The sequence below is a fragment of the Myotis daubentonii genome, chromosome 5, assembly GCF_963259705.1.
Source record: "Myotis daubentonii chromosome 5, mMyoDau2.1, whole genome shotgun sequence".
Lineage (NCBI taxonomy): Eukaryota > Metazoa > Chordata > Mammalia > Chiroptera > Vespertilionidae > Myotis > Myotis daubentonii.
In genome coordinates, this window is record NC_081844.1 from 19,530,999 (window position 1) to 19,557,198 (window position 26,200).

General features: G+C 55.9%; 1 protein-coding gene across 2 annotated transcripts; it reads left to right on the top strand.

Moving 5' to 3' along the window:
• The first annotated feature begins 326 nt into the window (after nt 1-326).
• On the top strand, nt 327-20,888 carry IL12RB1 (interleukin 12 receptor subunit beta 1). 2 transcript variants are annotated; one of them, XM_059696242.1, is made up of 16 exons: nt 327-490; nt 1,691-1,753; nt 2,604-2,730; nt 3,224-3,393; nt 4,690-4,829; nt 7,616-7,649; nt 8,127-8,252; nt 8,964-9,046; nt 10,115-10,352; nt 14,925-15,092; nt 15,791-15,928; nt 16,241-16,396; nt 16,726-16,860; nt 17,683-17,788; nt 19,706-19,787; nt 20,437-20,888. In XM_059696242.1, the coding sequence occupies exons 1-16, from the start codon at nt 430-432 to the stop codon at nt 20,794-20,796; spliced, it is 2,187 nt and encodes a 728-aa protein (XP_059552225.1). In that variant the 5' UTR covers nt 327-429; the 3' UTR covers nt 20,797-20,888. The 2 variants fall into 2 exon arrangements, with proteins under 2 accessions (XP_059552225.1, XP_059552226.1); XM_059696243.1 differs by having other exon boundaries at nt 16,241-16,400; nt 16,693-16,860; nt 20,437-20,672.
• The last annotated feature ends 5,312 nt before the right edge of the window (nt 20,889-26,200 follow it).

Genomic DNA, 26,200 nt, shown 5'->3' on the forward strand with positions numbered 1-26,200 from the left:
GGGAGAGCGACCTCAGATATCCAAGGACACTGGACTCCATTCAGCTCCTGAGTCCCAGAGGCTGTCCAGAGAGGGCGAGAGACCCGGCCAAGGACACAGAGCCCAGGCCACCCAGGGGAGGAGCACTTGGGGTCCAGCCTGGGTCTGGGGCCAGCAGAACAGAACCCCAGACCAGGGACCCTGGGTCTGACTTGCCCCAGAAGTGGGTTGTGGCGGCATGAGGCCAGGACCACCCCTGAGCTGACTTCCTGGGTTTCTCTTTCATTCTGACTCGCCCGGGAGGGGCCATGACAATTACCTTTTTTTTTTAACCTTTTTACTTTTCTTTCATGCTTGGCTTCAAAGTGTTCTGGGGTGAGGGCAGGGCAGCTGGGGTCTCACTGGCAGCGCAAAAGCTCTTCGGAGGCCACAGGCCCCTGCGTGGACCCGATGGGGCGGCCAGTGGCCAGGCTGGTCCCCCTCCTCCTCTTCTTGCTCCCCTGGCCATGTGGTGAGTTTCCACTCGGGTGCCCCTGCTCGTCCTGCTGGGGGGCGTGTGTGCCGAGGGCCAAGGACCTGGCTCCAGGGCTGGCTTTGCGTCTCTGTGCCTTTCTCTCTCTGTTACCTGGGTGATCGGGGGCCACAGCTTTTGGGGTCAGACTCGGGCATCTCCCCTTTCAGCCTTGATTCTGTCTTATGTAGAATGGGCTGGATGTTTGAGTCTTCCCCACCTCCCATAGTTCAATGAGGAATGGCCAAGGAAGGGGTAATGGGCAAGTATGTACATGATAGATATACCTAACACGATGTTATGTGCAATCGGTGGGGAGGGGCCCGGCCTCCCGTGGAAGACTGGGTTTGGACTCCTTTTTTTGTTTTGTTATATATTTTTATTGATTTCAGAGAGGAAGAGAGAAGGAGAGGAAATAGAAACATCAGTGATGAGAGGGAATCCTTGATCGGTTGCCTCCTGCACGCCCCACACTGGGGATCGAGCCTACCAGGCCTGTGCCCTGACCGGGAATCGAACTGTGATCTCCTGGTTCACAGGTCAGTGCTCAGTCACCGAGCCACCCAGCCAGGCTGGGTTTGCTCTGCTATTCCAGCTGTGTGACCTTGGGCAACATTTTGCCTCTCTGTGCCTCAGTTTCCCTCTCCGTACACTGGCGATTAGCAAGGTTTCAGGGCTTCTGGGTGTCAGACAGGGCTGAAGATCAGGGGATGCTGGATTGCTTTGGAGGAGCAGCCTGAGAGATTGAGGGGTGGATGGGTGGGTAGGGAGACAGATGGATGGATGGGTGGATGGATGGATGGATGGATGGATGGATGGATGGATGGGTGGGTGGATGGATGGATGGATGGGTGGATGGATGGTTGGGTGGATGGATGGATGGGTGTGGATGGATGGTTGGGTGGAGAGATGGATGGATGGATGGATGGATGGGTGGATGGATGGTTGGGTGGAGAGATGGATGGATGGATGGGTGGATGGATGGATGGTTGGGTGGAGAGATGGATGGATGGATGCATGCATGGATGGGTGGATGGGTGGATAGAGGAATAGATGGATGGGTGGACGAGTGGGTGGGTGGGTGCATAGATGGAAAAGCGGGTAAGGGGGTGGATGGCCACTTGGCCACCCCCGGACTGAGCCCCGCTCCCCAGGCAGTGAATGGCTGGGACGGTCATTATCTCTTCATTGTCTTTACAGCTGAAGCCTGCAATACCAGCAGGTGCAGTTTTCAGGACCCGCCGTATCAGAACGCAGACTCAGGTTGGGACAGTTTCCCATCAAGATCGTGCTGGGCTCTGACCGACAGATCCCTCGCAGCCCTTCCCTGGGCTCCCCCTGCCCAGCCAGAGCCTCGGGTCCACCCGGGGCCCACGGGAGCTCCTGCCTGCAGCCTGCCAGCTTGTCCTCACCAAGCTTCGGTGTCCTGGAGCAGCCACCCTCTCTGGGCCCCGTCTCCTCCCTGGCAGGGTGGCGGGGCTGGTGTCTGCCTCGGTTCAGATGGGTCAGCATGTGGGGCAGAGTATCTGTTAAATATTTTGAATTTTTAATCCCCTCCCCGGCAGGCACTTCTGGAATACAACGCACCCCCACTAAGGCTCTGCCACCCAATCTTTTGTTTGAGAGATATTTATGGAGCACACACTATGTGCTCACACAGTCCTAGACATGGAGGAATCAGCTGCTAGCCCAGCCGCCCTCCTAGGGTCGCAGCCTCGTGCGGGAGGTCGACAGCAGGTGCACAAATGCATGTGCTGCCTGCAATGACATGCGCAGAGCTGGCTGAGGGGCAGAGGGGGACGGGGCTGCTTCCAGTTGGCTGGTTGCAGGGGAGGTGACACTGAAGGAGAACCTGGAATGTCAAGATCCGGGGGAAGGCACAGCATGTGCAAAGGCCCTGTGGTGGGAGTGAGCCTGGTGTGTCTGAGGGCCCATGGGGAGGCTGGTGTGGCTGGAGCAGGGGGAGCAGGGGAGATGGCAGCAGACAGGAGTGAAAGCACAGGAGGGTGCTGGGAGCCCGCTGTTCAGACTGTGGAGGCACCGGATTTCATAAATGTCACCAAGACTCATCTTGAGACTCCTCCCCGACTCTGGTCTGTTCTCAAACCTCCAGGATTTCCTCCAGGCACAGCCGCAGGCCCCAGAGCCCTGAGCTGCTACCGGATGTTTGGCGCCTGTTACGAATGCTCCTGGGAGTATGAGGGTCCCGCGGCTGGAGTCAAGCACTTCCTGAGGGGCTGGTGAGGACCCCTTCCCAGACCCCAGGCCCTCAGCCACATCCTGCTCTGGCTCCTGAGCAGTGCTCCTGCCCTCAGATGTGTGATCACAGCCCAGGGCTGGTGCCTCCTCCTGGGCCTCAGTTTCTCCTGTGAGCAGGGAGGGTGGGGAGCTCTGTGTTGTGAGGGGTCAGCCTGAGTGGGCATCCAAATTGGGTAGCAATCAGGGTCTCTCTAGTCCTTCTTTCATCCTCACCCTCTCACTCATTTGTTTGTTCATCCGTCCATTCACCCATCAATTCATTTCCTCCTTCTCTTTGTGACAGCTCATGTTGGAGACCTGGGGTCCCACAAGCCCCTCGATCCCAGGCTGATCTCCGAGGAGCCCCAGGCTTGGGAGGGGGAGTCAGAGGGGAAGAGAAGGAGGCAGGGGTGTGACGCACGCTGCCTGCTGGGCTGAGACGCGGCTGGGATCCACCAGGACCCCAGCTCAGCACCAACACCCTCCTCCCCGCAGCCTCAGGCCCGGCCACTGCTGCTACTTCCCTGCGGTCTCGGGCACCAAGCTGCAGTTCTCCGAACAGGACGGGGTACCTGTGCTCGACAACGTCACTCTCTGGGTGGAGTCCCGGGCCGCCAACCGGACAGAGAAGTCGCCCGAGGTCACCTTGATCCTATACCGCTCTGGTCAGCACCCCTTCTCCTCCTCCTCTTCCTGCCGCCCTTTCCTCACACAGAGATGCCTCTGGTCCCAAGCCTAGACCCGGGGGGGAGGGGGGCGGTGTTCTGGGGCCCTGGGAGAGGGCTTGAAAATCCCAGCCACTTACACATCTAACACTGTTGCCTGACTTGGCAGAGCCTGTCATGGCTCCCTGACCCTGACCCTGACCCTGAGCCTGACCCTGACTCTAACCCTGACCCTGACCCTGACCCTAACCCTGACCCTGACCCTGACCCTAACCCTGCGAGATAAATAGAAACATCAATGATGAGGGAGAATCATTGATTGATCCAGATCAAGTCCACAACCCAGTCATGTGCCCTTGACTGGAATTGAACCTGGGACCCTTCAGTCCACAGGCTGATGCTCTATCCACTGAGCCACGCCAGCCGGGCAACAACATGCATTTAGCATATAGTTGTGGAGCTGCCCCTGTGTACCACCCTGAGCCATAGGGGCCATAGGCAAGGCCGACAGAAGTCGAAGCCTGGGGCTGGGACTAGAATGAGGCCAGCAAGGGCGCCACCTTGAGTACAAAACTTTAAGTGGGTGGCAAAAACCCTCGGTGGCTAATAGAAACAATGCTGTAACGCAGTATTTTTAAAAATCAAAATTAATGTAAAAATCCATGATGAAAAAAATATCAAATTTTTAGATAAAGACAGGATCCAACCCTGTATTTGTACAACCTTGCCCCTTGTACAACCTTCAGGAGCCCAGATTCAAGTGGGGGTGATGGATGAGGTGTGATCAACACACATGGTGAGATGCTGCTGGGAGGTCAAGGTGTTGCCTCTGGCTCAAGCTGAGTCCTGAAGGATAAGTGAATCCAGCAGGAAGAAAGGTTGGAAGTGTGTTCCAGGTGGAGACGTGTGCCACAGCAAGTGCAAAGGCCCTGGGGTAGAATCGGGCATGACAAGATGCTGGATGTCTCTCCTTAGGTCAGGCTCCTTGATGTGGGCCTAAAAACCTTAGTAAGATTCCCCTAATAGTCCTCCAGAAAACAGAATCCATTAATTACCCTCTTGTCAGCAATGGGTGTTAATATTTTAAAGATTTCTCCACTAACAGGATGCTGTGTATAAATGTTGACTCCTTGACTTGTAGAATTCTAGGCTTAGGCTGCCAGGGTGATTCATGTTTGGGGGACTTGGCTGGCTACCCTGGGCTGGGCGGGGTGTGGCAGATTTTCTGGAATTTTGGGGACCAAGGGCTCCCACCAATGTCGGCGTCCCCTCCCCATCCTCTGCCTCGGCTTCCAGTTAAATATGACCCGCCGCCAGAAGACATCCAAGTGTCACGCGTAGCAGGGCAGCTGCACTTGCAGTGGGAGACCCCCGCCCGCCAGGATGGCGCTGAGGTGCAGTTCCGGCGCCGGACGCCCGGCAGTCCGTGGAAGTTGGTGAGTTTGCTTCCCGGGTCAGGGGTGGGCACAGGCCTCTTCCAGGGCACTTTCTCCCTTAAATCAGTGTCATCATCTCTACATCTGTTACCCCTCCCACCGGGCCCCACGCTCGCCCCATGTCTAGCCTCTGAGGTTTTTCTGGGGAGCAGCTCTGAGGGTGACCGCCCTGTTCACTCCCCTCCCCCTGTGGCCCCCTAATGCCTCCGGAGGCATCCTTGTCCCTGGCAGCCCTAGGGGCTCTCACCTGCCTCCGGCCTCCTCTGGCGCCCTCCCCCGAAAGACCATCATTCTCTGCTTACCCTGGGTTTCCAGCCTCCTCGCCTTTGCACGTGGACTTTCCTCCACTTGCTCGACGCCCTCTCCACATGAGCACGTGAATCCAGCCCCAGGGCCACCTCTTCCAGCAACCGCCCTTCCACACATTCCTTCTTCTCTCGCGCCCTCCCTTCCTTCTTTTTAAAAAATTGAGATATGCCTTGGCGGGTGTGGCTCAGTTGTTAGAATGCCATCCATGCATCCAAGGGTTGCGGGTTCAATTCTCGGTCAGGGCACATACCCAGGTTGCAGGTTGGATCCCCGTTCAGGGAATATGTGTGACGTTTCTCTCTCACAATATTTCTCTCTTCTTCTCCCTTTCTCTCTCTCTCTCTCTCTCTCTCTCTCTCTCTCTCTCTCTCTCTCTCTCTCTCTCCAATGAGAATTAAAAGAGAGAGAGAGAGCCCTAGCTGGTTTGGCTCGGTGGATGGAGCGTCAGCCTGCGGGCTGAGGGGTCCTAGGTTCGATTCCGGTCAAGGGCACATGCCGGGTTGCAGGCTCGATTCCCAGTGGGGGTCGTGCAGGAGGCATCTGATCAATGATTCTCTCTTATCATTGATGTTTCTATCTCTCCCTCTTCCTTCCTCTCTGAAATCAATAAAAAATATATAAATAAATAAAAGAGAGAGAGAGAACTGACATATAACATTATATTAGTTTCAGGTATATAACATAATGATTCAATATTTGTACATATTGCAACATGACCACCACAATAAATCTAGTTAACTTTTGATACGATGCATAGTTACAGATTTTCTTTTTCTTGTGATGAGAACTTTTAAGGTCTACTCTCCTAGCAACTTCCAAACATGCAATACAGTATTCCCGGCTATAGTCCCCATGCTGTACACTACATCTCCACGACGACTGATCTTGTAACTGGAAGTTTGTATCGTTTGACCATCTTCAACCATTGCTCCTACTCCCTGCCCCCAATTCTCTGGCAACCACTTACTGTATCTGTTCTCTGCATCCGTGAATTTGGTTTTCTATTTTGTGTTTTTTTAGGTTCCACATATAAGTGAGATCACATGGTTTTGTCTTTCTCTGTCTAATTTATCTCAGTACAATGCCCTCAAGTTTTGTCACAAATGGCAAAGATTTCCTTATTTTTTATGGCTGATTAATATCCCATCGTAGGTACATATACCACTCTTTCTTTACTCATTCATCGATCGATAGACGTCTCGCTGTTCCCATGTCCTGGTTATTGTAAATGATGCTGCAGTGAACACAGAGGTGCATGTCTTTTCGAGTTAGTGTTTTCGCTTCCTTCGGATGAGTACCCAGAAGTGGAATTGCTGGGTCGCCTGGTAGTCCTGTTTTTAATTCTTTGATGGACGTCCACACTATTTTCCATAGCGGCCGCATCAATTCACAAGCCCATCAGCAGTGCACGGGGCCCCCTGGTCTCCACATTCCCGCCAGCATGTCTCATCTCTCCTCTCGTAACCGTGTTAACAGGTGTGATGTGCAAGGTGGCTGTGCTTTGCGTTTCCCCGATGGTTAGTGGTGCTGAGCATATGTTCATGCGCCTGCTGGCCATCTGTGTGTCTGCTCTGGGCCTTCATTCACTCTTCAGCTTCTGTCTGTTCCCTGCTCTGTAGCCCCACTGCCCCAGCCAGACAAGCCTGCCCTGCAGAAACCTCAGCCCAGACCCAGTCCCCAAGGAGCCCCAAGTTTGAGGGAGGCAGAGACCCCCCCCCCAGCCTCTGAATTGTGATCAGTCTCCTCCCCCCTCGGCCTGGGAGCATCCTGAGGGCAGGGGGTGGCCTCATCTTCACCCCCATCTTCCTCCCTCCTGAGCCTCAGTTTCCCCATCAGAAGTCTAGGTTCGGATCCATCAGCAGCAGGTGACATGGGACCCTGATGGGGAGGGACCTCTGTGTTTTATCTCCAGCCCCCTAAGCACACTCGGCAGTAAGCCCTCTCAGACCCCTTTGTGGGTGAGGAAACTGAGGCTCGGGTGGCAGGAACTTCTCAGGGTCCCCAGGGAGTGGGGGGCAGGCTGGGCAGGGCTCTTCTGATCCCCAACACAGCAGACAGGTAGGTTTTGCCTCCTAAAATATATATTTTTAGGAAATTATAAAATAAAGTTTGTCTCCTAAAATAATTCTTTTAGAAATGTTTAAAATTGGAATCATCTTAGATTTTCAGAAAAGTTAAAAATAAATAAAAGAGCTCCCATAGAACCTTTGCCCAGCTTCCCTCCTTACATCCCTGACGGCGACGCACAGGGCACATTACCAGGGACCAAACTCCAGAGGTTACTGGATGCGACTCAGTTCCCCAAGAACGCCTTCTTTTTGCTCTTGGATCCATCCCAGGGTTTCGTATCGCACTTAGTAAAATCATATTTTTAAGGAGGATGTTAATAATAAATGAATATTTTTACTAATAATATTAGAGCTAATATTTTTCAGCATCAAAACGTAAAACAATATATGAATATGGTCTTGTCCTAGGGCGACTGTGGACATCAGGATGATGCTGGCTTTGGTGAGAATAAGAATAGTAACAGCAACAGCTGCAGCAAATTATCATGACTCAAGCACCTACTGTGTGCCAGACAAGTGCTAAATTCTTTGTATACCTGTTGGTCTGCCCTGTGGTTCTGTATTGGATTGGTCCCATTTTACAGGTGAGAAAACAAAGGCTGGGATGTGTGTGAGAAGCCATAGGCCAAAGTCACATTGCAAGGGGTGGCCTTGCTGGGACTCGAACCAGGGACAGAGAGAGAAGTAGATGATCCTTGAGGCCCCAGGAGGACGGGCCATGGCCTGTTCCTGCCGTATCCTCAGGGCCCGGCACACAGTTGGCTCTTAGAAAGGGCATGTATACAGTTGGCACCCAATAAGTGCATGCACACAGCTGGCACTCAATAAGTGCACAATGGCTAAGTGACCAGTGCCATGCCTACTGCACCCCCAAATGTGGGACAGCCCCTTGGTCTGATGTTGGCTCTCTTCCCCCCAGAGTCCTGCCTCGGCCCGCTGGAGAGGGACGAGGCGCAGGAATTCCAGCTGAGGCGCCGGCAGCTGGGGCCCGGCGCCCTGCAAGGCCCCTGGAGCGGCTGGAGCAGCCCCGTGTGTGTCCCCCCTGGTGAGAGTGCCCGGAGCCACAGGAACAGGGGCAGGCGTGAGAAATGCGGCAGCGGGTCTTCGAACTAAGGCAGCAAGTGTTAGAGACAAGAGGACAGGTTTTTGAAATGAGGCAGTAGGAGAAAGCAGTGAGCATCATGAACAGGGGGCAGCGAGCGAGTTTCACTTTGTAAGTTGTGGTGAATCCATAATCCAAAAAGGAAACATTTATCAGCCTTCTCCTCCGTCCAGTTTGGTTGGTTTTGTCTTTTAAAGTCGCACGAGGAATAGACAGGTGCAGGGGCTGTGTCAGGAAGACACGTTCCCAAATAACACAGGAAGCTGGAGCCTGGGCAGCTCGGGAGAGGAGGAGGCCCCGGCTCCCCGCCCCCCCTCCCCCTCCCCCTCCCCCTCCCCCCCTGTAACCCCCCGCAGGGGGCGGGGAGGGAGGGATGGGGGTGACTGTCAACATTTGTCCCCAGCCTGCCAGCCGGGGCCTCCTCCGTCCAGTGGCATATCTGCTGGGAAAGAACTCTAAGAACTGCTTTCTGGTTTTTATTTAAATTGGGGTAAAGAACACACAACATAAAACGCACCATTTTACTCATCGCGTTGGAAACGGATTTGAGAACCAGATCATCCTGCGCTTCCTGGGAGGGGAGGAGCGGGTTTGCAGGAGGTTGGGACGAAGGACGGCCCCTGCCTCCAGGTGACTGTCTGCGTCTCATGACAGAACCGCCCCCACAGCCCGAGGTGTGGCTCTCGGTGAAGCCGCTGGGCCGGGACGGGAGGAGGCCAGTGACCCTGCGCAGGCAGGTAAGGAGGCTGTGTGGGCGGTGCCCGGGGAGAAGGCGAAGGGCGACCGGCGGGGGTGGGTGGGGGTGGGGGGGTGTCGGTGCACAGGTGGGAGATGGAGGGAAACAAGACGTGGAGATGGCAGGGCCGGGGAGGAAGGTGGGGTTAACTCTGGAGGGACTGGGGAACCCTGGAGGGAGGGTAGTGAGCGGAGGAGGGATATGGCTGGACTCAGGGGTTCCCAGGCTCCCTCTGGTGGCCATCAGGGGAACAGCTTGTGGGGGGCTCCAGTGGACACTGGAAGGCCAGGAAGGGGTCAATCATGTTGGTCTGCGTGGGAGATGATTTCTTTTAAATCCACCAAACAACCCTTGTATTTCGGACAGTCTAACCCCATTTTACAGAGAAGGAAACTGAGGCACAGAGGGAAAATGTCTTACCTGCCCCGGACACTCGGTTGGAGTGTCGTCCCATACACCGAAAGGTTGTGGGTTCGATTCCCGGTCAGGCCACATACCTAGGTTTTGGGTTCAATCCCCGGTTGGGGCGCATATGGGGGGCAACCGATTGATGCTTCTGTCTCACGTTGATGTTTCCCTCCCCCTTCCCCTCTCTCTAAAATCAGTAAACATATCCTCGGGTAAGGATTAAAATTTGGCTCTAATACCCTGAGTCGGGGGCAAAAGCATGACACATTCACCATCACTGATCAGCAGTCCCCAGGGGCCGTCACAATACGTCTGCATGGGACCCCTTTGCTTCCCGGTTTCCTCTCATTTGAATCCCTTTTCTCAGGAAAAATGTCCAGGGTTGAGGCCACTGGGTCCAAAATGGAAACGCCCTTCTCCTGGCTCTCAGTGGGTTTTTCCAAGTCACTCCCGCACAAAGCAAAAGCAAACAGACAGAACCATCGTGCATGGGATGCGGACGCCTTGCTGGCATCGAGGTTTATTGTTGTTAACACTTTGGCCCATGTCACAGGCTGTGGCCACGGAGGAGGCTGTGCTCACGGGCTCTGCCCTGATGCTGGCCCATGAGGACAATGAATGTGTTCAGACCCCCACACGCCGTCTCTCCCACTCCTGACAGCCGTCCCAGCTCCAGCTCCCCGACGGCTGCCGTGGGCCCGACTCGGGCGCCGAGGTGACCTACGACCTCCACCTGCACATGCTGTCCTGCCCGTGCAAGCCCCAGGCAACCAAGACCCTGCGCCTGAAAAGAACCCTCAGCCTCTCGGGTGCTGCCTACAACCTGTCCGTCGTCTCCCGGAATCGCTTTGGCCCCGGCCCCAACCAGTCGTGGCACGTTCCTGCCCACACACACCCAGGTGACTCCTCGGCTGGGGAGGGGGTGGGGGTGGGGGCCTTGCAGGGAGCACCTGCTCTGAGCCTCAGCTAGACTCGGGTGAGGGGGACAAGGCACACACGCTTAAGGGGGTGTCTAACGTAGGGGTGTGTCCAAAGTCAGTAATCGAGATACATGATGTTAAAATGCAACATTTAAAAAAAAATCCTCACCGCAAACTACAGCCCGGGCGAACTGTTTGTTTTTGAAATCAAGTTTTAAGGGGAAAAAGGCTGGGATCAGGATGTGGTGAAGGAGTCAGGGTCATGCAAGTACAGGGTTGATTCTGTATTCATTTAAAATCTTGATATTTTGTTCTATTTATATACACATATATACATATATATATATACATACATATATATATACACTATATACATACATGTGTTTATATATAAAATAAAAAAATCAAGATTTATATTGCCCTGGCTCAGTTGGAGTGTCATCCCACACACCAAAAGGCTGTAAGTTCGATTCCTGGTCCAGGCAAATACCTGTTTTGCAGGTTTGATCCCTGGTTGTTGGGGCAGGAATCACCCATGGATGTTTTTCTCTTACACTGATGTTTCTCTCTCTCTCCCTCTCTCTCTCTCAAAAAAAAAAAAAAAAAAAAGAGAAAACATATCCTTAGGTGAGGGTAAAAAAAATTAAAACATATATATATAATATATATATATATATATTATTATATATATATAATCTATATAATAAAACCTAATATGCAAATCGACCAAATGGTGGAATGACCACTCGCTATGACGTGCACTGACCACCAGGGGGTAGACGCTCAACACAGGAGCTGCCCCCTGGTGGTCAATGTGCTCCCACAGGGGGAGCGCCACTCAGCCAGAAGCTGGACTCAGGGCTGGCAAGGGCAGAAGCAGTGTTGGGAGCCTCTCCCACCTCTGCAGCAGCACTAAGGATGTTCGACTGCTGGCTTAGACCTGCTCGCGGTCAGTCGGACATACCCTGATGGCTCCCGGACTGCAAGAGGGCACAGGCCAGGCTGAGGGACCCCCCTGAATGCATGATTTCATGCACCAGGCCTCTAGGATATGTGTGTGTGTGTGTGTGTGTGTGTGTGTATACTAGAGGCCCGGTGCAAAAAAATTTGTGCACTCAGCGGCGGGGGGGGGGGGTTCCCTCAGCTTGGCCTGTGCCCTCTTGCAGTCTGGGACCCCTCGGGGGATGACCACCTGCTGGCTTAGGTCCGCTCCCTGGGGGATTGGGCCTAAGCTGGCAGTCAGACATCCCTCTGGCAGCCCGGCAGCCCTCAGGAGATGTCTACTTGCCAGCGGGGAGCAGACCTAAGCTGCAGTCAGACATCCTTAGCATTGCTGAGAAGGTGGGAGAGGCTCCCACCACCACCGCTGCACTGGCAGCCATCAGCCTGGCTTGTGGCTGAGCAGAGCTCCTCCTGTGGGAGCACACTGACCACCAGAGGGCAGCTCCTGCATTGAACATCTGCCCCCTGGTGGTCAGTGTGTGTCATAGTGACCAGTCATTCCCAGTCTTTCTGCTGTTAGGGTCAGTTTGCATATTACCCTTTTACTATATAGGTTAGAGGCCTGTTGCACGGGTGGGGGCAGGCTGGTTTGCCCTGAAGGGTGTCCCAGATCAGGGTGGGGGTTCCACTTGGGTGCCTGGCCAGCCTGGGTGAGGGGATGATGGCTGTTTGCAGCTGGCCACACCCCCTTCAGGGTGGGAGTCTCCACTGGGGTGCCTGGCCAGCCTGGATGAGGGGCTGATGGCTGTTTCCAGGCTGGCCACACCCCCTTCAGGGTGGGGGTCTCCACTGGGGTGCCTGGCCAGTCTGGGTGAGGGGCTGAGGGCCGTTTTCAGGCTAGCGGGTGACTGAAGCTCCCAGCCTCTCCTGTTTTTCTTTTTTTACTTATTCTGGGATTTATTTACCTTCTATAATTGAGACTTTGTTGCCATCCTGCTCGCTCCAGCTCTGAGGCCAAGGCCTGCTGAAAGCAGGTATCTGGGGTTTGTTTAGCTTCTATAATTGAAACTTTGTTGCTTTTGGAGCTGTTGCTTTCGGAGCTCAGAGACCAGCAGCGGCAGGTGGGGAACCTTGGCTTCCTCCATCACTGGAGCAAGCAAGCCTCCTGCTTGCTTCAGCTGCGTGGCTGCTGGCCGCCATCTTGGTTGGCAGTTAATTTGCATATTGCCCTAATTAGCCAATGGGAAGTGTAGTGAAGGTATGGTCAATTATCCTTTTTGTCTTTTATTAGATAGGATATCCTATCTAATAATAGACAAACATGGTAATTAACTGTACCTCTGACACGCTTCCCATTGGCTAATCAGGGTGATATGCAAATTAACTGCCAACCAAGATGGTGGCCGGCAGCCAGGCAGCTGAAGCGAACAGGAGGCTTGCTTGCTCCAGTGATGGAGGAAGCCAAGGTTCCCCACCTGCCGCTGCTGGCCTCTGAGCTGCACTCTAAGAAACAATGTTGCAATTATAGAAGCTAAACAAACTCCAGAAACCTGCTTTCAGCCAGCCGGGCCTCAGAGCTGGAGCTGCAACAGTGTTTCAATTATAGAAGCAAAAGAAACCCAGATACCTGCTTTCAGCAGCCGAGGTCTCAGAGCTGGAGCCGAGCCTCAGAGCTAAAGCCGGCTCAGCTCCAGTGACAGCCATAGAAGGTAAATAAATCCCAGAATAAAAGAAAAAAGAAAAGAAAAAAAGGAGAGGTTGGGAGCTTCAGTCACCCGCCAGCCTGCAATGGCCCTCAGCCCCTCACCCAGACTGGCCAGGCACCCCAGTGGGGACCCTCACCCTGAAGGGGGTGTGACCAGCTGCAAACAGCCATCATCCCCTCACCCAAGCGGGACCCCCACCCTGATCCAGGACACCCTTCAGGGCAAACAGGCCGGCCCCCACCCGTGCAACAGGCCTCTATCCTATATAGTAAAAGGGTAATATGCAAACTGACCCCTAACAGCAGAAGGACTGGGAATGACTGGTCACTATGACACACACTGACCACCAGGGCGCAGACGCTCAATGCAGGAGCTGCCCTCTGGTGGTCAGGGCGCTCTCACATGGGAGGAGCTCTGCTCAGCCACAAGCCAGGCTGACGGCTGCCAGTGCAGCGGTGGTGGCGGGAGCCTCTCCTGCCTCCTCAGCAGCGCTAAGGATGTCCGACTGCAGTTTAGGCCTTTTCCCCGCTGGCAAGTGGACATCCCCTGAGGGCTGCCAGGCTGCCAGAGGGATGTCTGATTGCCATCTTAGGCCCGCTCCCCCAGGGAGCGGGCCTAAGCCAGCAGGTGGTCATCCCCCGAGGTGTCTCAGACTGCGAGAGGGCACAGGCCGGGTTGAGGGACACCTCCCTCCCGAGTGCACAAATTTTTGTGCACTGGGCCTCTAGTATATATATATTTGAGGTGAAATTCACATAGCGAAATTAACCATTTTAACATGTGCCATCAGGGGCATTTAATGCATTCACAATGTTGTGCAACCACCACCTCTAATTCCAGGAAATCCCTGCCCCCAAAAGAAACTAAATCCCATTGGCAGTGGCTCCCCCTCCTCCCTCCCCCGGCCCCTGGCAACCACCAATCTGCTTTCTGTCGCTATGGGTTTGCCTGTTCTGGACATTCATGTCGATGGAGTCACACACTAGGTGCCTTTTGTGCCTGCCTTCTCACGCTCAGCGTGACGTCTTCGGTTCATCCACATTGTCGTGTGTGTCAGTGCTTTGGTCCTTTTTACGGCTGAGTAACGTTCCCCCGTCTGGATGGACCACGTTTTGCTCATCTGCTTACCCACTGATCAACATGTGGGCTGTTTCCGCCTCTTAGTGACTATGAATAGTGCGCATCACATATTTTTGCATTCATTTTGATTTTTAAAAAAGATTTCATTAAGACAGTGTTTCTCTTGATGACTGAGTTCTCCTCCTTTCCTCCTTAAATTTCATGCCTGAGGTGAGTGCCTCGCTGGGCTCAGGCAGGCGAAGTCACTTGCCAGGGTCTGCCAGCTGCTGGCCTGGTTTGGGCCATGGCCTTGCTGTGTGACCTTGTGCAGGTGACTCTCCCTCTCTGAGCCTCAGTTTCTATATCATTGGGGTAATCATGGTCCCACTTCCTGTAGCAAAGTGGTGCCTGTAATGTACGTGGCACTGGCCTGAGGGCACAGCTGGTGCTTGGAAGCCGCGCTCGCCTCTCTGAGGTTGCTGCAGGTGCCCTGGCTCTAGGGAATGGGAGCCATGCACCCAGGGGACTGAGTGGGCGTGTCTTTGGCCTCTGAGATCTGCTCATGCCCCACCCCCACTGGGTGAGGTGGGTGGGGGCTGGCCAGGCATCTGCGGGAGCAGGAGACACCCACCAGGCTGGTGCAGGGAGTGCGTCAGTCCAGGTAGCACTGATGGGGGTGTCAACTCATTCAAACAGTCCCTCTGTTCCCCACTGTGCCCAGCCTCCCACGGGGCAGCTCCCAGTGTCGGGAGACAGAGGTACAGACGCTCTGGGCCCCGAGGGGTAGGGCTGGGCAAGAGGGGGCGGGATTCCAGGAGTCTTGGTGCCCCCCCACCCCCTGCAGAACCGGGACCTCTGAATATCAGTGCCGGAGCCCATGGGACCACTGTGAGTTGGCCGGCAAGGGCCCCCGGCCTCACATACTGCATTGAGTGGCAGCCCCAGGGCCAGGACGAGAGCCCTGCCAACTGCAACCTGACTGTGCCCCAGGACCCGGATTCTTCTGGAACAGGTACCAGGGTGGTGGCTGCCCCCTGCCTGCCTCCTCCAGTGGAGCTCCCGGTCCGCTCAGACCTGCGGGGGTTGTACACGGGGGTGTCTGAGGCCTAGAGAGTCTGGCCACTTGCTTGAATCACACAGAGGTGGGGAGAGGCCGAGACTCGCGCCCCACCCCCGATGCAGGCTGGAGGCTCCTGCCGGGAGCCTGGGGTGGTGGCAGGGCTCAGCCCTGGGAGGATGGCGCCCAGGCGGCTAATGAGTCTCACATTCCAGGGTGTTTCTTAAACATTCACCCTCATCAAGGAAGGTGGCAGCGGGCAAGAGGCTGGTGACAAAGTCATGAGGCCTCTGGAGGGAAAGAGAGGGTGCCCTGCGGCCCAGGCAGCCTTTTGCTCCCCCACTTCCTGCCCTGGGCCTGGCTGGGGCCGCAGGAAGCTTTAGCCTCAACCTGTCCCTCCGAGAGCCAGTTCCCAGCCTGGGGAGGAGGAGCGGACGTAGAGACTCTGCCGCCTGGGGTAATGGCTGGGCTGGAGGGGCTGGGGGTGGGCTGGGGAGCGTGGGGAGGGACGCGGGAGGAGGGGACATTGGGGCGAAGGCCGCGGAGTATGAGTCGGAGCGCTCTAGGAGTTCCTTGCAGAGGGCACAGCCGGTGCGAGGTGCGGAGGGGGAACCACCGCTGACCGGCTGGCCTGCCCTCGCTAACCCTTTCAGCCACCCTCCGCTGGAGCCAAGCTGCCGGGGCGCTGGGGCAGAGGGCGTGCTACCGCGTCACCGTCTCTTCCTCGGCGCAGCCCAGGAACCCCACCTCGTGGTCCACCGTCTCGTCCGCCTACCACTTCGGGGGCAATGGTGAGTGGCCCGAACTTGCAGGGCGGTCTCCCTGGAGCCTCAGCAGCGGCCCCAGGAGTCAGGAGGAGGAATAAGCGTTTAGAGTGACGGCTGCGTGCACTGAGCTCAGTCAACTCCTAAGACACCTGAGAGGCGGTGCCCATCTCATGGATAAGAACCCGGAGGCTCAGAGAGGGGGCGTGGCGGGGCCCGAGTGGTGGGGCTGGGGGTCGCCGCCAAGGTGCCCTGGGCAGTGCTGGGACGGAAGTGCCTGGCCGGGGCTCTGGGGGTTGACCATGGCCATGACGCCGGTTGCCTTGACGCTGGTTGCAGCCTCCGAGGCTGGGAGCCCACAGCACGTTTCGGTGAAGGTGCTCAGCCCGGACTCAGTGTCTGTGGACTGGACGCCGTCCCTGCTGAGCCCCTGCCCTGGCGTCCTGAAGACGTACGTGGTCCACTACCGGGACGAGGACAGCAACCAGGTGACCGGTATGTGGGGCAGTGCGGGCCTGGCTGGGGGAGGAGGGGGTCTGGGCTTGAGTCCTGCCTCGCGATGTGACCCTGGGCACCTCACCGCCCCCTCTCTGGCCCTTCGTTTTCCAATAACGCAAGGTAATTGGACTCAGGGGTCTCGACTGCCCCCGAGAGGGCCCGGGGGCACTGCCAGGTGCTCAGAGTGTGCCAGGTGTTTGAATGGCAACCCCTCACTCATATCAGCAGCTCCACTCCCACTGGGTGTGACAGCCCCCCGGTGGGACCAGGAACACCCCACTGCCTGAGCCCAGCCTCCAGGGACCCATGGTTGCCTCCCCCTGCAGAACTGCCCGTGAACCGCACAGAGACCCAGGTCACCCTCGTTGGCCTGCGGGCTGGCACAGCCTACAGCGTGCAGGTGCGAGCAGACACTGCGACACTGAGGGGCGCCTGGAGCCAGCCCCAGCGCTTCCGCATAGGTGAGTGGGGGCCGGGGGCAGGCCCAGGTGTTACCCAGCATGCACTGCCCTGTTCCGCATGAGTCTGCCAGCGGCCCTGCCCTCCATGCATCACCTTCAGAAAGTCCCAGCTTGATCTGCTCCCACTGCCTCCACCCATCTCATCTCCTACAGCTTCCCCGTTTGAACCTCTCTCACACTCCTATGGCCTTGCTCAGGAGGGCCCCTCAAATACCTGGAATGTTTGTTTTCTCTGCGGTCAAACTCCTACTCATCCTTCAAAACCCAGTGCCAAAGCTTCTTCTTCCGGGAAGCCTTCTGTGCTTCCCTCTGGGCACCCTCCAGCTGTGACCGCCCCCTCTTCCCCACCTGACACCTTGGGGATGGGTGGGGGTGTCTGTGTCTGGTCTGCCTCCTCCAGCTGGTATGCGGGCAGCACAGGAATGCATATGAATGAGTGAGTGGGGAGGCGGGCTCCATTGTCTTGGGGATTGTCCCTGTGAGAGATTTGGAGACTAAACGATCCCTGTTCCTGCCACGGTCCCTGCCTGCTGTCCTCGCAGTGAAACCTGGACAGAACCAATAGTCAGTCTCAGTGTGATGTGGGCATCCCGGCTCCAGGGGCGCGACAGAGCACTTCCTGTGTGCCAGGCCTTTATCCCGCCGTCACAGGCCAGGAGACCCCCTGGCCTCCCACTTCACAGATGAGGAAACTGAGGCATGGTGGGGCCGGTGGTGTGCCAGGGTCCACAGGGAGTTGATGGAGGGCCTGACCCACCCACTCCCTCCCTGATGAGAGGCAGGAGGTACCCCTCCCCCAACCCAAGCTCTCTCACTCCCAAGACGTCCAGCTTCCAGAGCTGTCCGGTTTGTCCATCTTCCTCGCCTCCCTGGGGAGCTTCCTGAGCATCCTCCTCCTGGGCGTCCTCGGGTACTTCAGCCTGAACAGGTAATTCCCAGCCTCTCCCGGACACCATCCCCCACAACAGCTACAGTAGCAGTAGCAGTAGCAGTGGCAGTAGCAGTAACAGTAACAGTAGCAGTAACAGTAGCAGTAGCAGTAGCAGTAGCAGTGGCAGTGGCAGTAACAGTAACAGTAGCAATAGCAGTAGCAGTAACAGTAACAGTAACAGTAGCAGTAGCAGTAGCAGTAACAGTAACAGTAGCAGTAACAGTAACAGTAACAGTAACAGTAGCAGTAACAGTAGCAGTGGCAGTAGCAGTAACAGTAACAGTAACAGTAACAGTAGCAGTAACAGTAGCAGTGGCAGTAGCAGTGGCAGTAGCAGTAACAGTAACAGTAACAGTAACAGTAGCAGTAACAGTAACAGTAACAGTAGCAGTAACAGTAGCAGTAGCAGTAACAGTAACAGTAACAGTAACAGTAGCAGTAACAGTAACAGTAGCAGTAACAGTAACAGTAACAGTAGCAGTAACAGTAGCAGTAACAGTAGCAGTAACAGTAACAGTAACAGTAGCAGTAACAGTAGCAGTAGCAGTAACAGTGGCAGTGGCAGTAGCAGTGGCAGTGGCAGTAGCAGTGGCAGTGGCAGTGGCAGTAACAGTGGCAGTGGCAGTAGCAGTAGCAGTAGCAGTGGCAGTGGCAGTAACAGTGGCAGTAACAGTAGCAGTAGCAGTAACAGTAGCAGTAGCAGTAACAGTAGTAGTGACAGTAGCAGTGGCAGTGACAGTAGCAGTGGCAGTGGCAGTAGCAGTAGCAGTAGCAGTAACAGTGGCAGTGGCAGTAACAGTGGCAGTGGCAGTGACAGTAGCAGTGGCAGTGGCAGTAGCAGTGGCAGTGGCAGTAGCAGTAGCAGTAGCAGTAGCAGTAGCAGTAACAGTAGTAGTGGCAGTGGCAGTAGCAGTAGCAGTAGCAGTAACAGTGGCAGTGGCAGTAACAGTGGCAGTAGCAGTAGCAGTAACAGTGGCAGTGACAGTAGCAGTGGCAGTGGCAGTAGCAGTAGCAGTAGCAGTAACAGTGGCAGTGGCAGTAACAGTGGCAGTAGCAGTAGCAGTAACAGTGGCAGTGACAGTAGCAGTGGCAGTGGCAGTAGCAGTAGCAGTAGCAGTAACAGTAGTAGTGGCAGTGGCAGTAGCAGTAGCAGTAGCAGTAACAGTGGCAGTGACAGTAGCAGTGGCAGTGGCAGTAGCAGTAGCAGTAGCAGTAACAGTGGCAGTGGCAGTAACAGTGGCAGTGGCAGTAGCAGTGGCAGTGGCAGTGGCAGTAACAGTGGCAGTGGCAGTAACAGTGGCAGTGGCAGTAGCAGTAACAGTGGCAGTAATAGTGGCAGTAGCAGTGGCAGTGGCAGTAGCAGTGGCAGTAGCAGTAACAGTGGCAGTAGCAGTAGCAGTAACAGTAGCAGTAGCAGTAACAGTTACAGTAGCAGTAACAGTAGCAGTAGCAGTAACAGTATCAGTATCAGTAACAGTAACAGTAACAGTAACAGTAGCAGTAGCAGTAACAGTATCAGTATCAGTAACAGTAACAGTAACAGTAACAGTAGCAGTAGCAGTAACAGTATCAGTATCAGTAGCAGTAACAGTAACAGTAGCAGTAACAGTAGCAGTAGCAGTAGCAGTAGCAATAGCAGTAGCAGTAACAGTAACAGTAACAACCACTCACTCCAAGTAGAGATTTGTGCTCACTTTACAGATGAGGAAGCTGAGGTGCAGATGGTCAGGGCCAGCAGCAGCGGGGGCAGGGCCAGGTTGCGCCCCCGGGCCTGTCAGACTCCTGCCCTGCCCTCCCCAGTCCACGTCCTCACTGCCTTTGTAACCTAATGAAGATGAAAAATACAAGTCAGAACAACAAAACAGGAGAATAGACAGAAGCGCTGTCCTCTGACCGGCTCCCCTGTCTCTGCAGGGCCTTGCCACACCTGTGCCCGCCCCTGCCCACACCCTGCGCCAGCACCGCTGTCGAGTTTCCTGGCAGCCAGGGGAAGCTGGTAAGGGCTCCTTTTGTAATTCTCGGTCCTGTTTATGGGTCTATGCTCTGGGCAAGGGCTCTGCTGAGGAATTAGCTCATTTTATTCTCCTCCAACTCATAAGTCAGGGACTCCAAAAACCTGCCCCATTATACAGATGGGAAAGCAGAGGCCCAGAGAGAAACCTCCTGTGGGCCATTCCCTAACGGCAGAAACAACGTAGAGTGACTTTGACCAAAAGGGAACCTGAAGGGGAAAAAATCCCAAGGGGGGGGGGGCTTCAGGCATGGCTGGATCCAGGAACCATGGATTCATCTTTCCGTGCTGCTGTCCTCCCTACACACTTCTTTCCCAGGCAGGCTCAGTCTTCCCCCATTGACTGGAGCAAAACTCTCAGGGCCATCACTGATTGGCTTAGCGTGGCTCACATGTCCCACCCATGAGCCCAGCTCTGATTGGCTGGTCCAGAGTTACCCGCCCAATTACATCCACTATGAGAAAAGCAGATGCAATTTCCCAAAGAGAAGTGGGGGTCATTCCAATGGATCTTCAAAGTGGCCTCAAGTTTTAAAGGATGAAGGCAGGGGGGGGGGGGGGGGACCTGGCCCACCCCTTATGTGGGGGGGAAATAGAGCCCCGCCCACAGCCTCACCCCGTCCTCCCTCTCCAGGCGTGGCAGTGGACCAGCCCGGCAGACTTCCAGAAGGAGGAGGAAGAGTTACTGAAAGAGGCCCTGGTGGTGACCATGCCGTGCGGAAAAGGCGAGGTGGCTGACCTGCACGCACCCAGCCCGCTCCGGGGCCAGACAGAGCTGCCCTGGGGCACCCTTGAGCCAGCCCTAGACGCAGAGCTGTGCTTGGAGGACAGGAGACAGGGGCAAGGACACCCTGAGACCAGGGTTCTGGAGCCCAGTGGGCTGGGCAGTCTGGAGGGCAGCTCTGCCCGGGCGGCTGGACCGTCCCTGCTCCTGGGAGATCACATGCAGAGTCCCAGGTCTGACGGTCCTCGACATACGGGCCTGGAGGCCTGAAGGGGAAAGGGGAATGTCCACCTCATCTTATGGACAGGACAGAAAGACTGACGATTAAAGTCACAGCAGCTGGTTGTTAAATGCTTATTGCATACCCAGCCTGTTCTGTTCAGACGCTTGCATGATGCCTGGGGCACATCCTGTCCTATTTTACCATTTTACAGACGTAACAACTGAGTCAAACTCCAGCCAAGTGCCCCATACCCCACTTCCCCCTCCCAGGTTCTGCCACCATCGCCCCTCTCCCCACTCTGTCCAGCACCTGTTGCCACATGTCCTGTGAGGGGAGCCCTAAAAACCTCCGGGAAACAGAAGTGGCTGCACCAGGCTGGGCTTGACATTTGGGGCAGGGGCAGGCACTGCCATTGGCCTGTTGGGGTGGAATAGACTGGAGCGTGGCCCAGGGGGTCGAAGCGGATCCCAGGGTCCTGGGCTGGGGGTTCTGTCCCAGGAGCACTGGGTGGGGAGTCTGGCCACTCCGCTCCGCCCTGCACTGCAGGGTCTCCAGGCTCAGAGGATCTAGGTGAGGGGAAAAGAAGGGGGAGGTGGTGGCCCCTTTCTTACCTCAGTCTCCTCCCCTGTAGGAGGGGAGTGAAGATAACATAGACCTCATAGAGCTGTTGGGGGAGTCTAAGCCTTAATAAATGAGCCTTCTCTTGGGCTCTTGGGATTCTCTCCTCCCCCCCCCCCCCACGACTGAAGCCTGAATTCCTGCTCAAAATCCCAACAGGAGCCCGAGAATTCAAGTATTTATTCATTCATTCCACACGCACTTCATCTTTTCTGGTTCCTCCAAGCGCACCCCGCGCCTTCCCACCATGGCCACCAGGTGGCAGCAGAGGCGCGTGTCTCTCAGACCCGGTCTGCCCCTCCTCCTCCCACCTCCCACGGAGTTTGCAAAAACAGACTTTTCCGTTTTAAAATGTGGAAACTCCCAACCACTGAATTTTATGGCAAAAGGAGATGAGGCCAGTGGGTGAGGAACACCAGGAAGCCGGTAAAACTGAGAGGCAAGAGGTCCAGGCTCTGCCCGTTTGAGGGGCCAGTTTCCCATCTATGCATCTAGATGGGGGACACAGAGGCCTTAGCCCCTGCGCTCCGGTGGCTGTCCACTGTTCCCTCCTTGGATTCGCCACCTCCCAGCTTGTGCACAAGCCTGCCCTCCACCAGGCATGCATTCACTGGAGGGACACCCCCCCCCCCCCCATTCCTTAGGGCTGGGCTCCATCCTGAGAAGGTGGCTCAGGCAGGAAAGGGTGCGGGGTCAGCAGCCTCATGAAAAAGACCAGAGTGACCTGACTCCCCTCAAGTCTCGAACTCTCCATCCCACTCCCCACAGTGGAGCCTCCCTGTGGGCAGTCTCGGTCTGGGGCCCACCCAGTAGCACAGGACCCAGTTTGGCCACAAACCTACCCCCAGGCACAGCCCTCTGGGTCCAAGGAGCAGGAATTAGATGTTTATTGAGCACTGCCTACAACTCCTGCTGAAGTGAATGGGAAAAGGAACACCCTACTTCCATGGGGGAAGGCTGAGCCTACCTCAGAGAGAAGGGCAGGAGGACAGTGGTACAGAAAGATGGGTCCCTAGTCCCTGGATCTAGCCGTGCCTGCAGCCCACCCCCCTAGGATTTTTTCATCAGGTTCCCTTTTCGAGGAAGCTACCCTGAGCTCTGTTTCTGCTGTGAGGAAAAGACCCACAGACCCCTGTGTGGGCCTCTGCTTGCCCGTCTGTATCATAGGAAGGAGTCCACAACACTGGTCCTACCTTAATGGGTTGGGCAACCCTGCTTAGCAGAGCCCTGATCCGGTGTTTATTATTGAGCACCTGCTGTATACTCATTAACCTAGGCTCTTCTGAGTGTTCATCCTTCTTCAGCTCCTCCCAGCAGCTCCAGAGTCAAAACTGTGGCAGACCGCATTTCACAGCTGCATTCATTCATTGATTCAGGAAGTCAGTGTTGAGCACCTACTGTATACCAAGTCCTGTTCTGCACAGTTCCCATCATGAGGGACTCCTGGTCGGGTGGGAAGGCAGATGCTAATCTAATCACCACACAGAGTTATAATCAACCTTAGAAGAGCGATAAGTAACAACATGAAGAACGGGCATGAGGGGGGGCTTCCTGAAAGAAGAGAGGCCAGAGCAGCAAGATCAAAGGCCCTGAGGCAGGTGTGGCTGTGAAGTGGGTGAGGGGGAGACAGAGGTCACAGCTCCTGGGCTGCGGGCCCCATGGGTTTATTCTTAGGTGGGGGGTGGGGGTGGGGGGTGGGAATGACCTGGAGCAGGGACTCGAGGCTGGATTTGTGACTAGTCCCGACTCCTCCTGCTGTGTTCAGCCTGGAGCCGGTGACCCAGCTTTGCTGGCCTTGGTGTTCTGGCTGTGAAATGGGTGAGGTGACCACGCCAGAGCCCTGCCCCGCTCACCTCCTCCCTCTACCTCTCTCTGTCCGGGGCCGACTGTCCCTTTCACCACGGTTCCCACGGTGAGTCAGGAAGCTTGTGTCCATCAGGGAGACAGGCTGCCTCAGTTTACCTCCCCAGACACTTCCCTCCTCTGTGTCTCTTGTGGCTTCTGGGTTTGGTCAGGTAGGGGTTGTCTCTGCCTCTGCCCTGGAGCCAGGATGAGGCTGGGTGTCGGCGGCCTCTGGAGACCTTGGGCTGCAGAAGGTGAGGTAGACCAGCCCCGGCCGGCCTCTCGCACTCCCGGCCTGCGTCCCCCAGACGCCAGCAATGCCCGCCCCGCGCTGCCTCTGCCCGGCCCTCCCCCTTTGTGTGATCTGGACACTCACATGCCGTACATCTCCTCCTTGTAAAGGGAACAGCTCAGCGGCATCTGGACTTTCACACTGTTGTGCAACCATCACCTTTATCTAGAACATTCCAACACCAGAACATTCCAACATCTCAAAGGAGACCCCCTCACCATGAGCAGTCACTTCCCACCCCTCTCCCCCAGGCCCCTGACTACGAATCTGCTTCCTGTCTCTATGGGTTTGCCTTTCTAGCCATTTTACACATAGGATCGTACCCTGTGTGGCATTTTTAAAAAGTTTTTATTGATTTGAGAGAGAGAGGAAGGGTGAGGGGGAGAGAGAGAAGCATCGATGTTTCCCACAGGCACCCCAGCTGGGGATCGAACCCCAAACCCAGGTATGTCCCCTGACCGGGAGCCAAACCGGCAACCTTTTGGTGTATGGGGCGCGGCTCAGCCAACTGGGCCACGCCGGCCAGGGCCTCCGCGTGATTTTTTTGCGGTTCGTGCATGTTGTGGCGTGTCAGTGCTTCATTGCCTGTGTGGCTGAGTAACACTCCGCCGTGTAGATGCGTTACTATTTACTCATCCCTCCGTTTGTGGCTGGGCCTCGGGGCATTTCCACCTCCTGGCGCCGTGGCCAGTGGCTGTGAACACTGTGCAGAAGTGTTGGTGTGAACGGCCCTCACTCCTGTTGGTCCCTTCCTGGGGGTGGAGCCGCGGGGTCCTGTGGTGACTCCACGTCCCACTTACTGGGGAGCCACCAGGTTGTCGCCGGGAGCAGCAGCTGCACATTCACCTTCCATGGCCCGGGACCCGGCTTCTCCTCACCCTCGTCACCAGGGACTTCCCCAGTCCAGCCTCCCCGGGGGCGCGAGGTGGCCCCTCCCCGCGTTGGATTGAAAGACTCATTTTTCATCGGGTTTTTTATCTTTTTATTTTTTTTTATTTTATTTTTTTTAAAATATATTTTTATTGATTTTTTACAGAGAGGAAGGGAGAGAGATAGAGAGTTAGAAACATCGATCAGCCGCCTCCTGCACATCTCCCACTGGGGATGTGCCCGCAACCCAGGTACATGCCCTTGACCGGAATCGAACCCGGGACCCTTCAGTCCGCAGGCCGACGCTCTATCCACTGAGCCACACCGGTTTCGGCTTTATCTTTTTATTAATGAGCCACCAGAGTTCTTTATTCTGGATACGAATCCCTTATCGCACATGTGCTTTGCACGCATTTCCTCCCATTCTGAGGGCTGTCTTCTCATCCTCTAAAGAGTGTCTTTTGTCGAAGAACAGTTGTAACTTTGATAGCGTCCAACTGGTGTATTTTCCTCTGGTCTCTGCAGGCAGCGCGGCTGTCCCGTCCTCCCGGCCCCCAGCCCTCCCTCCGGCGGCCCTGCACCTGAGCCGCGGGGGTGGGGCATCGGCTCCAGCTCTGTCCTGCCCCCCTTCGCCCCCCCACCCCCCAGGGCAGCACCAAGCAGCCTCCATCAATGTTTCATAACGGAGCACGCAGGCCCTTGGCAGGGGCGTGGGAAACCGCGCCCGGGCACCTGCCCCTTGGTCTGTGGCCACACGCGGAGGCCGCGCCCACGCGGGGCCCCACTTTCCAGCCGGAGAAACCGAAGCCGGGGGCGCGGGGGCGGCACCTCCCGGTCCCCGTGTCACGGACGCAGGTCGCGGCCCCGCCCCGGCCTGGAACAGCTCCGTTCCGTCCGGCCCGGCCAACCCGGCCCGCTCCCTCCCGGGCGGTTCCAGCTGAAACCAAAACAGCCGGAGCCGGCGGGAGGGCGGGGCGGGCGGCTGCTCCGGGTCTCCCTCCTCTGGGGCGGAGGGGGTGCAGGCCACAGCCCTGGGTGCATGCTGGCAGCTCTGGGGCAGATCCCCGCTCTGCCTGCGGCTGGCCTCGGGGTCCCCGCGGGAGAAATGGGGGTGTTTGACCTCCTTGAGGGCGGGGGCGGCGAAGGGAGCCAGGACAGGGAGCCCACACGGGCGGCTGCTGCTGATATCATCCTTCCTCCTGAATGAGAGCCGCCTTGTTCAGGGGTGGGGAGTCTTCCCACCCTGGTCCACCCCCCGGGGCTGGGCCTGCACCCCCGGATTTTCTAGGTGGGCGGCCTGTGTCTCCCTTGATTGACGGCCTGTCCTTTTGTCTCTACTCTGTCTCTCCCAGTCTCTCTCTGTGTGTCTCTGTCTCATCTCTCTCCATCTCTTTGTCTCTCAGTCCCTGTTTCTCACTGACTGCCTCTGTCTCTCCCTCAGCCCTGCTCCTGGCCCAGCGTGGCCAGTGTCTTTGGCCCAGGTTCTGATCTCCCACAACTCCCCCCAGTGGAGGCAGCCTGGGGTCCTCAAACCACATGGGATTTCTTTCTAACCCTGGCAGCCCAGCAGCTCAACACCCAGTCCCCCCACACGGGGAAGTCTTTCCCCTGCAGCTTGCATTTATTTATTTATTTTTAATCTCTCTCTCTCTCTCTCTCTCTCTCTCTCTCTCTCTCTCTCTCTCTCTCTATATATATATATATATATATATATATATATATATATATATATATTTCAGAGAGGAAGGGAGAGGGAGAGAGAGATAGAAACATCAATGATGAGAGAATCATTGATTGGCTGCCTCTTGCACACCCCTACAGGGGATCAA

Bases quoted from the DNA above. Each gene is read 5' to 3' on its own strand.
- IL12RB1 (XM_059696242.1), top strand. From the start codon at position 430: ATGGGGCGGCCAGTGGCCAGGCTGGTCCCCCTCCTCCTCTTCTTGCTC. The intron at 15,929-16,240 runs GTGAGTGGCCCG...CGCTGGTTGCAG, and splicing joins CTACCACTTCGGGGGCAATG to CCTCCGAGGCTGGGAGCCCA. The intron at 16,397-16,725 runs GTATGTGGGGCA...CTCCCCCTGCAG, and splicing joins GGACAGCAACCAGGTGACCG to AACTGCCCGTGAACCGCACA.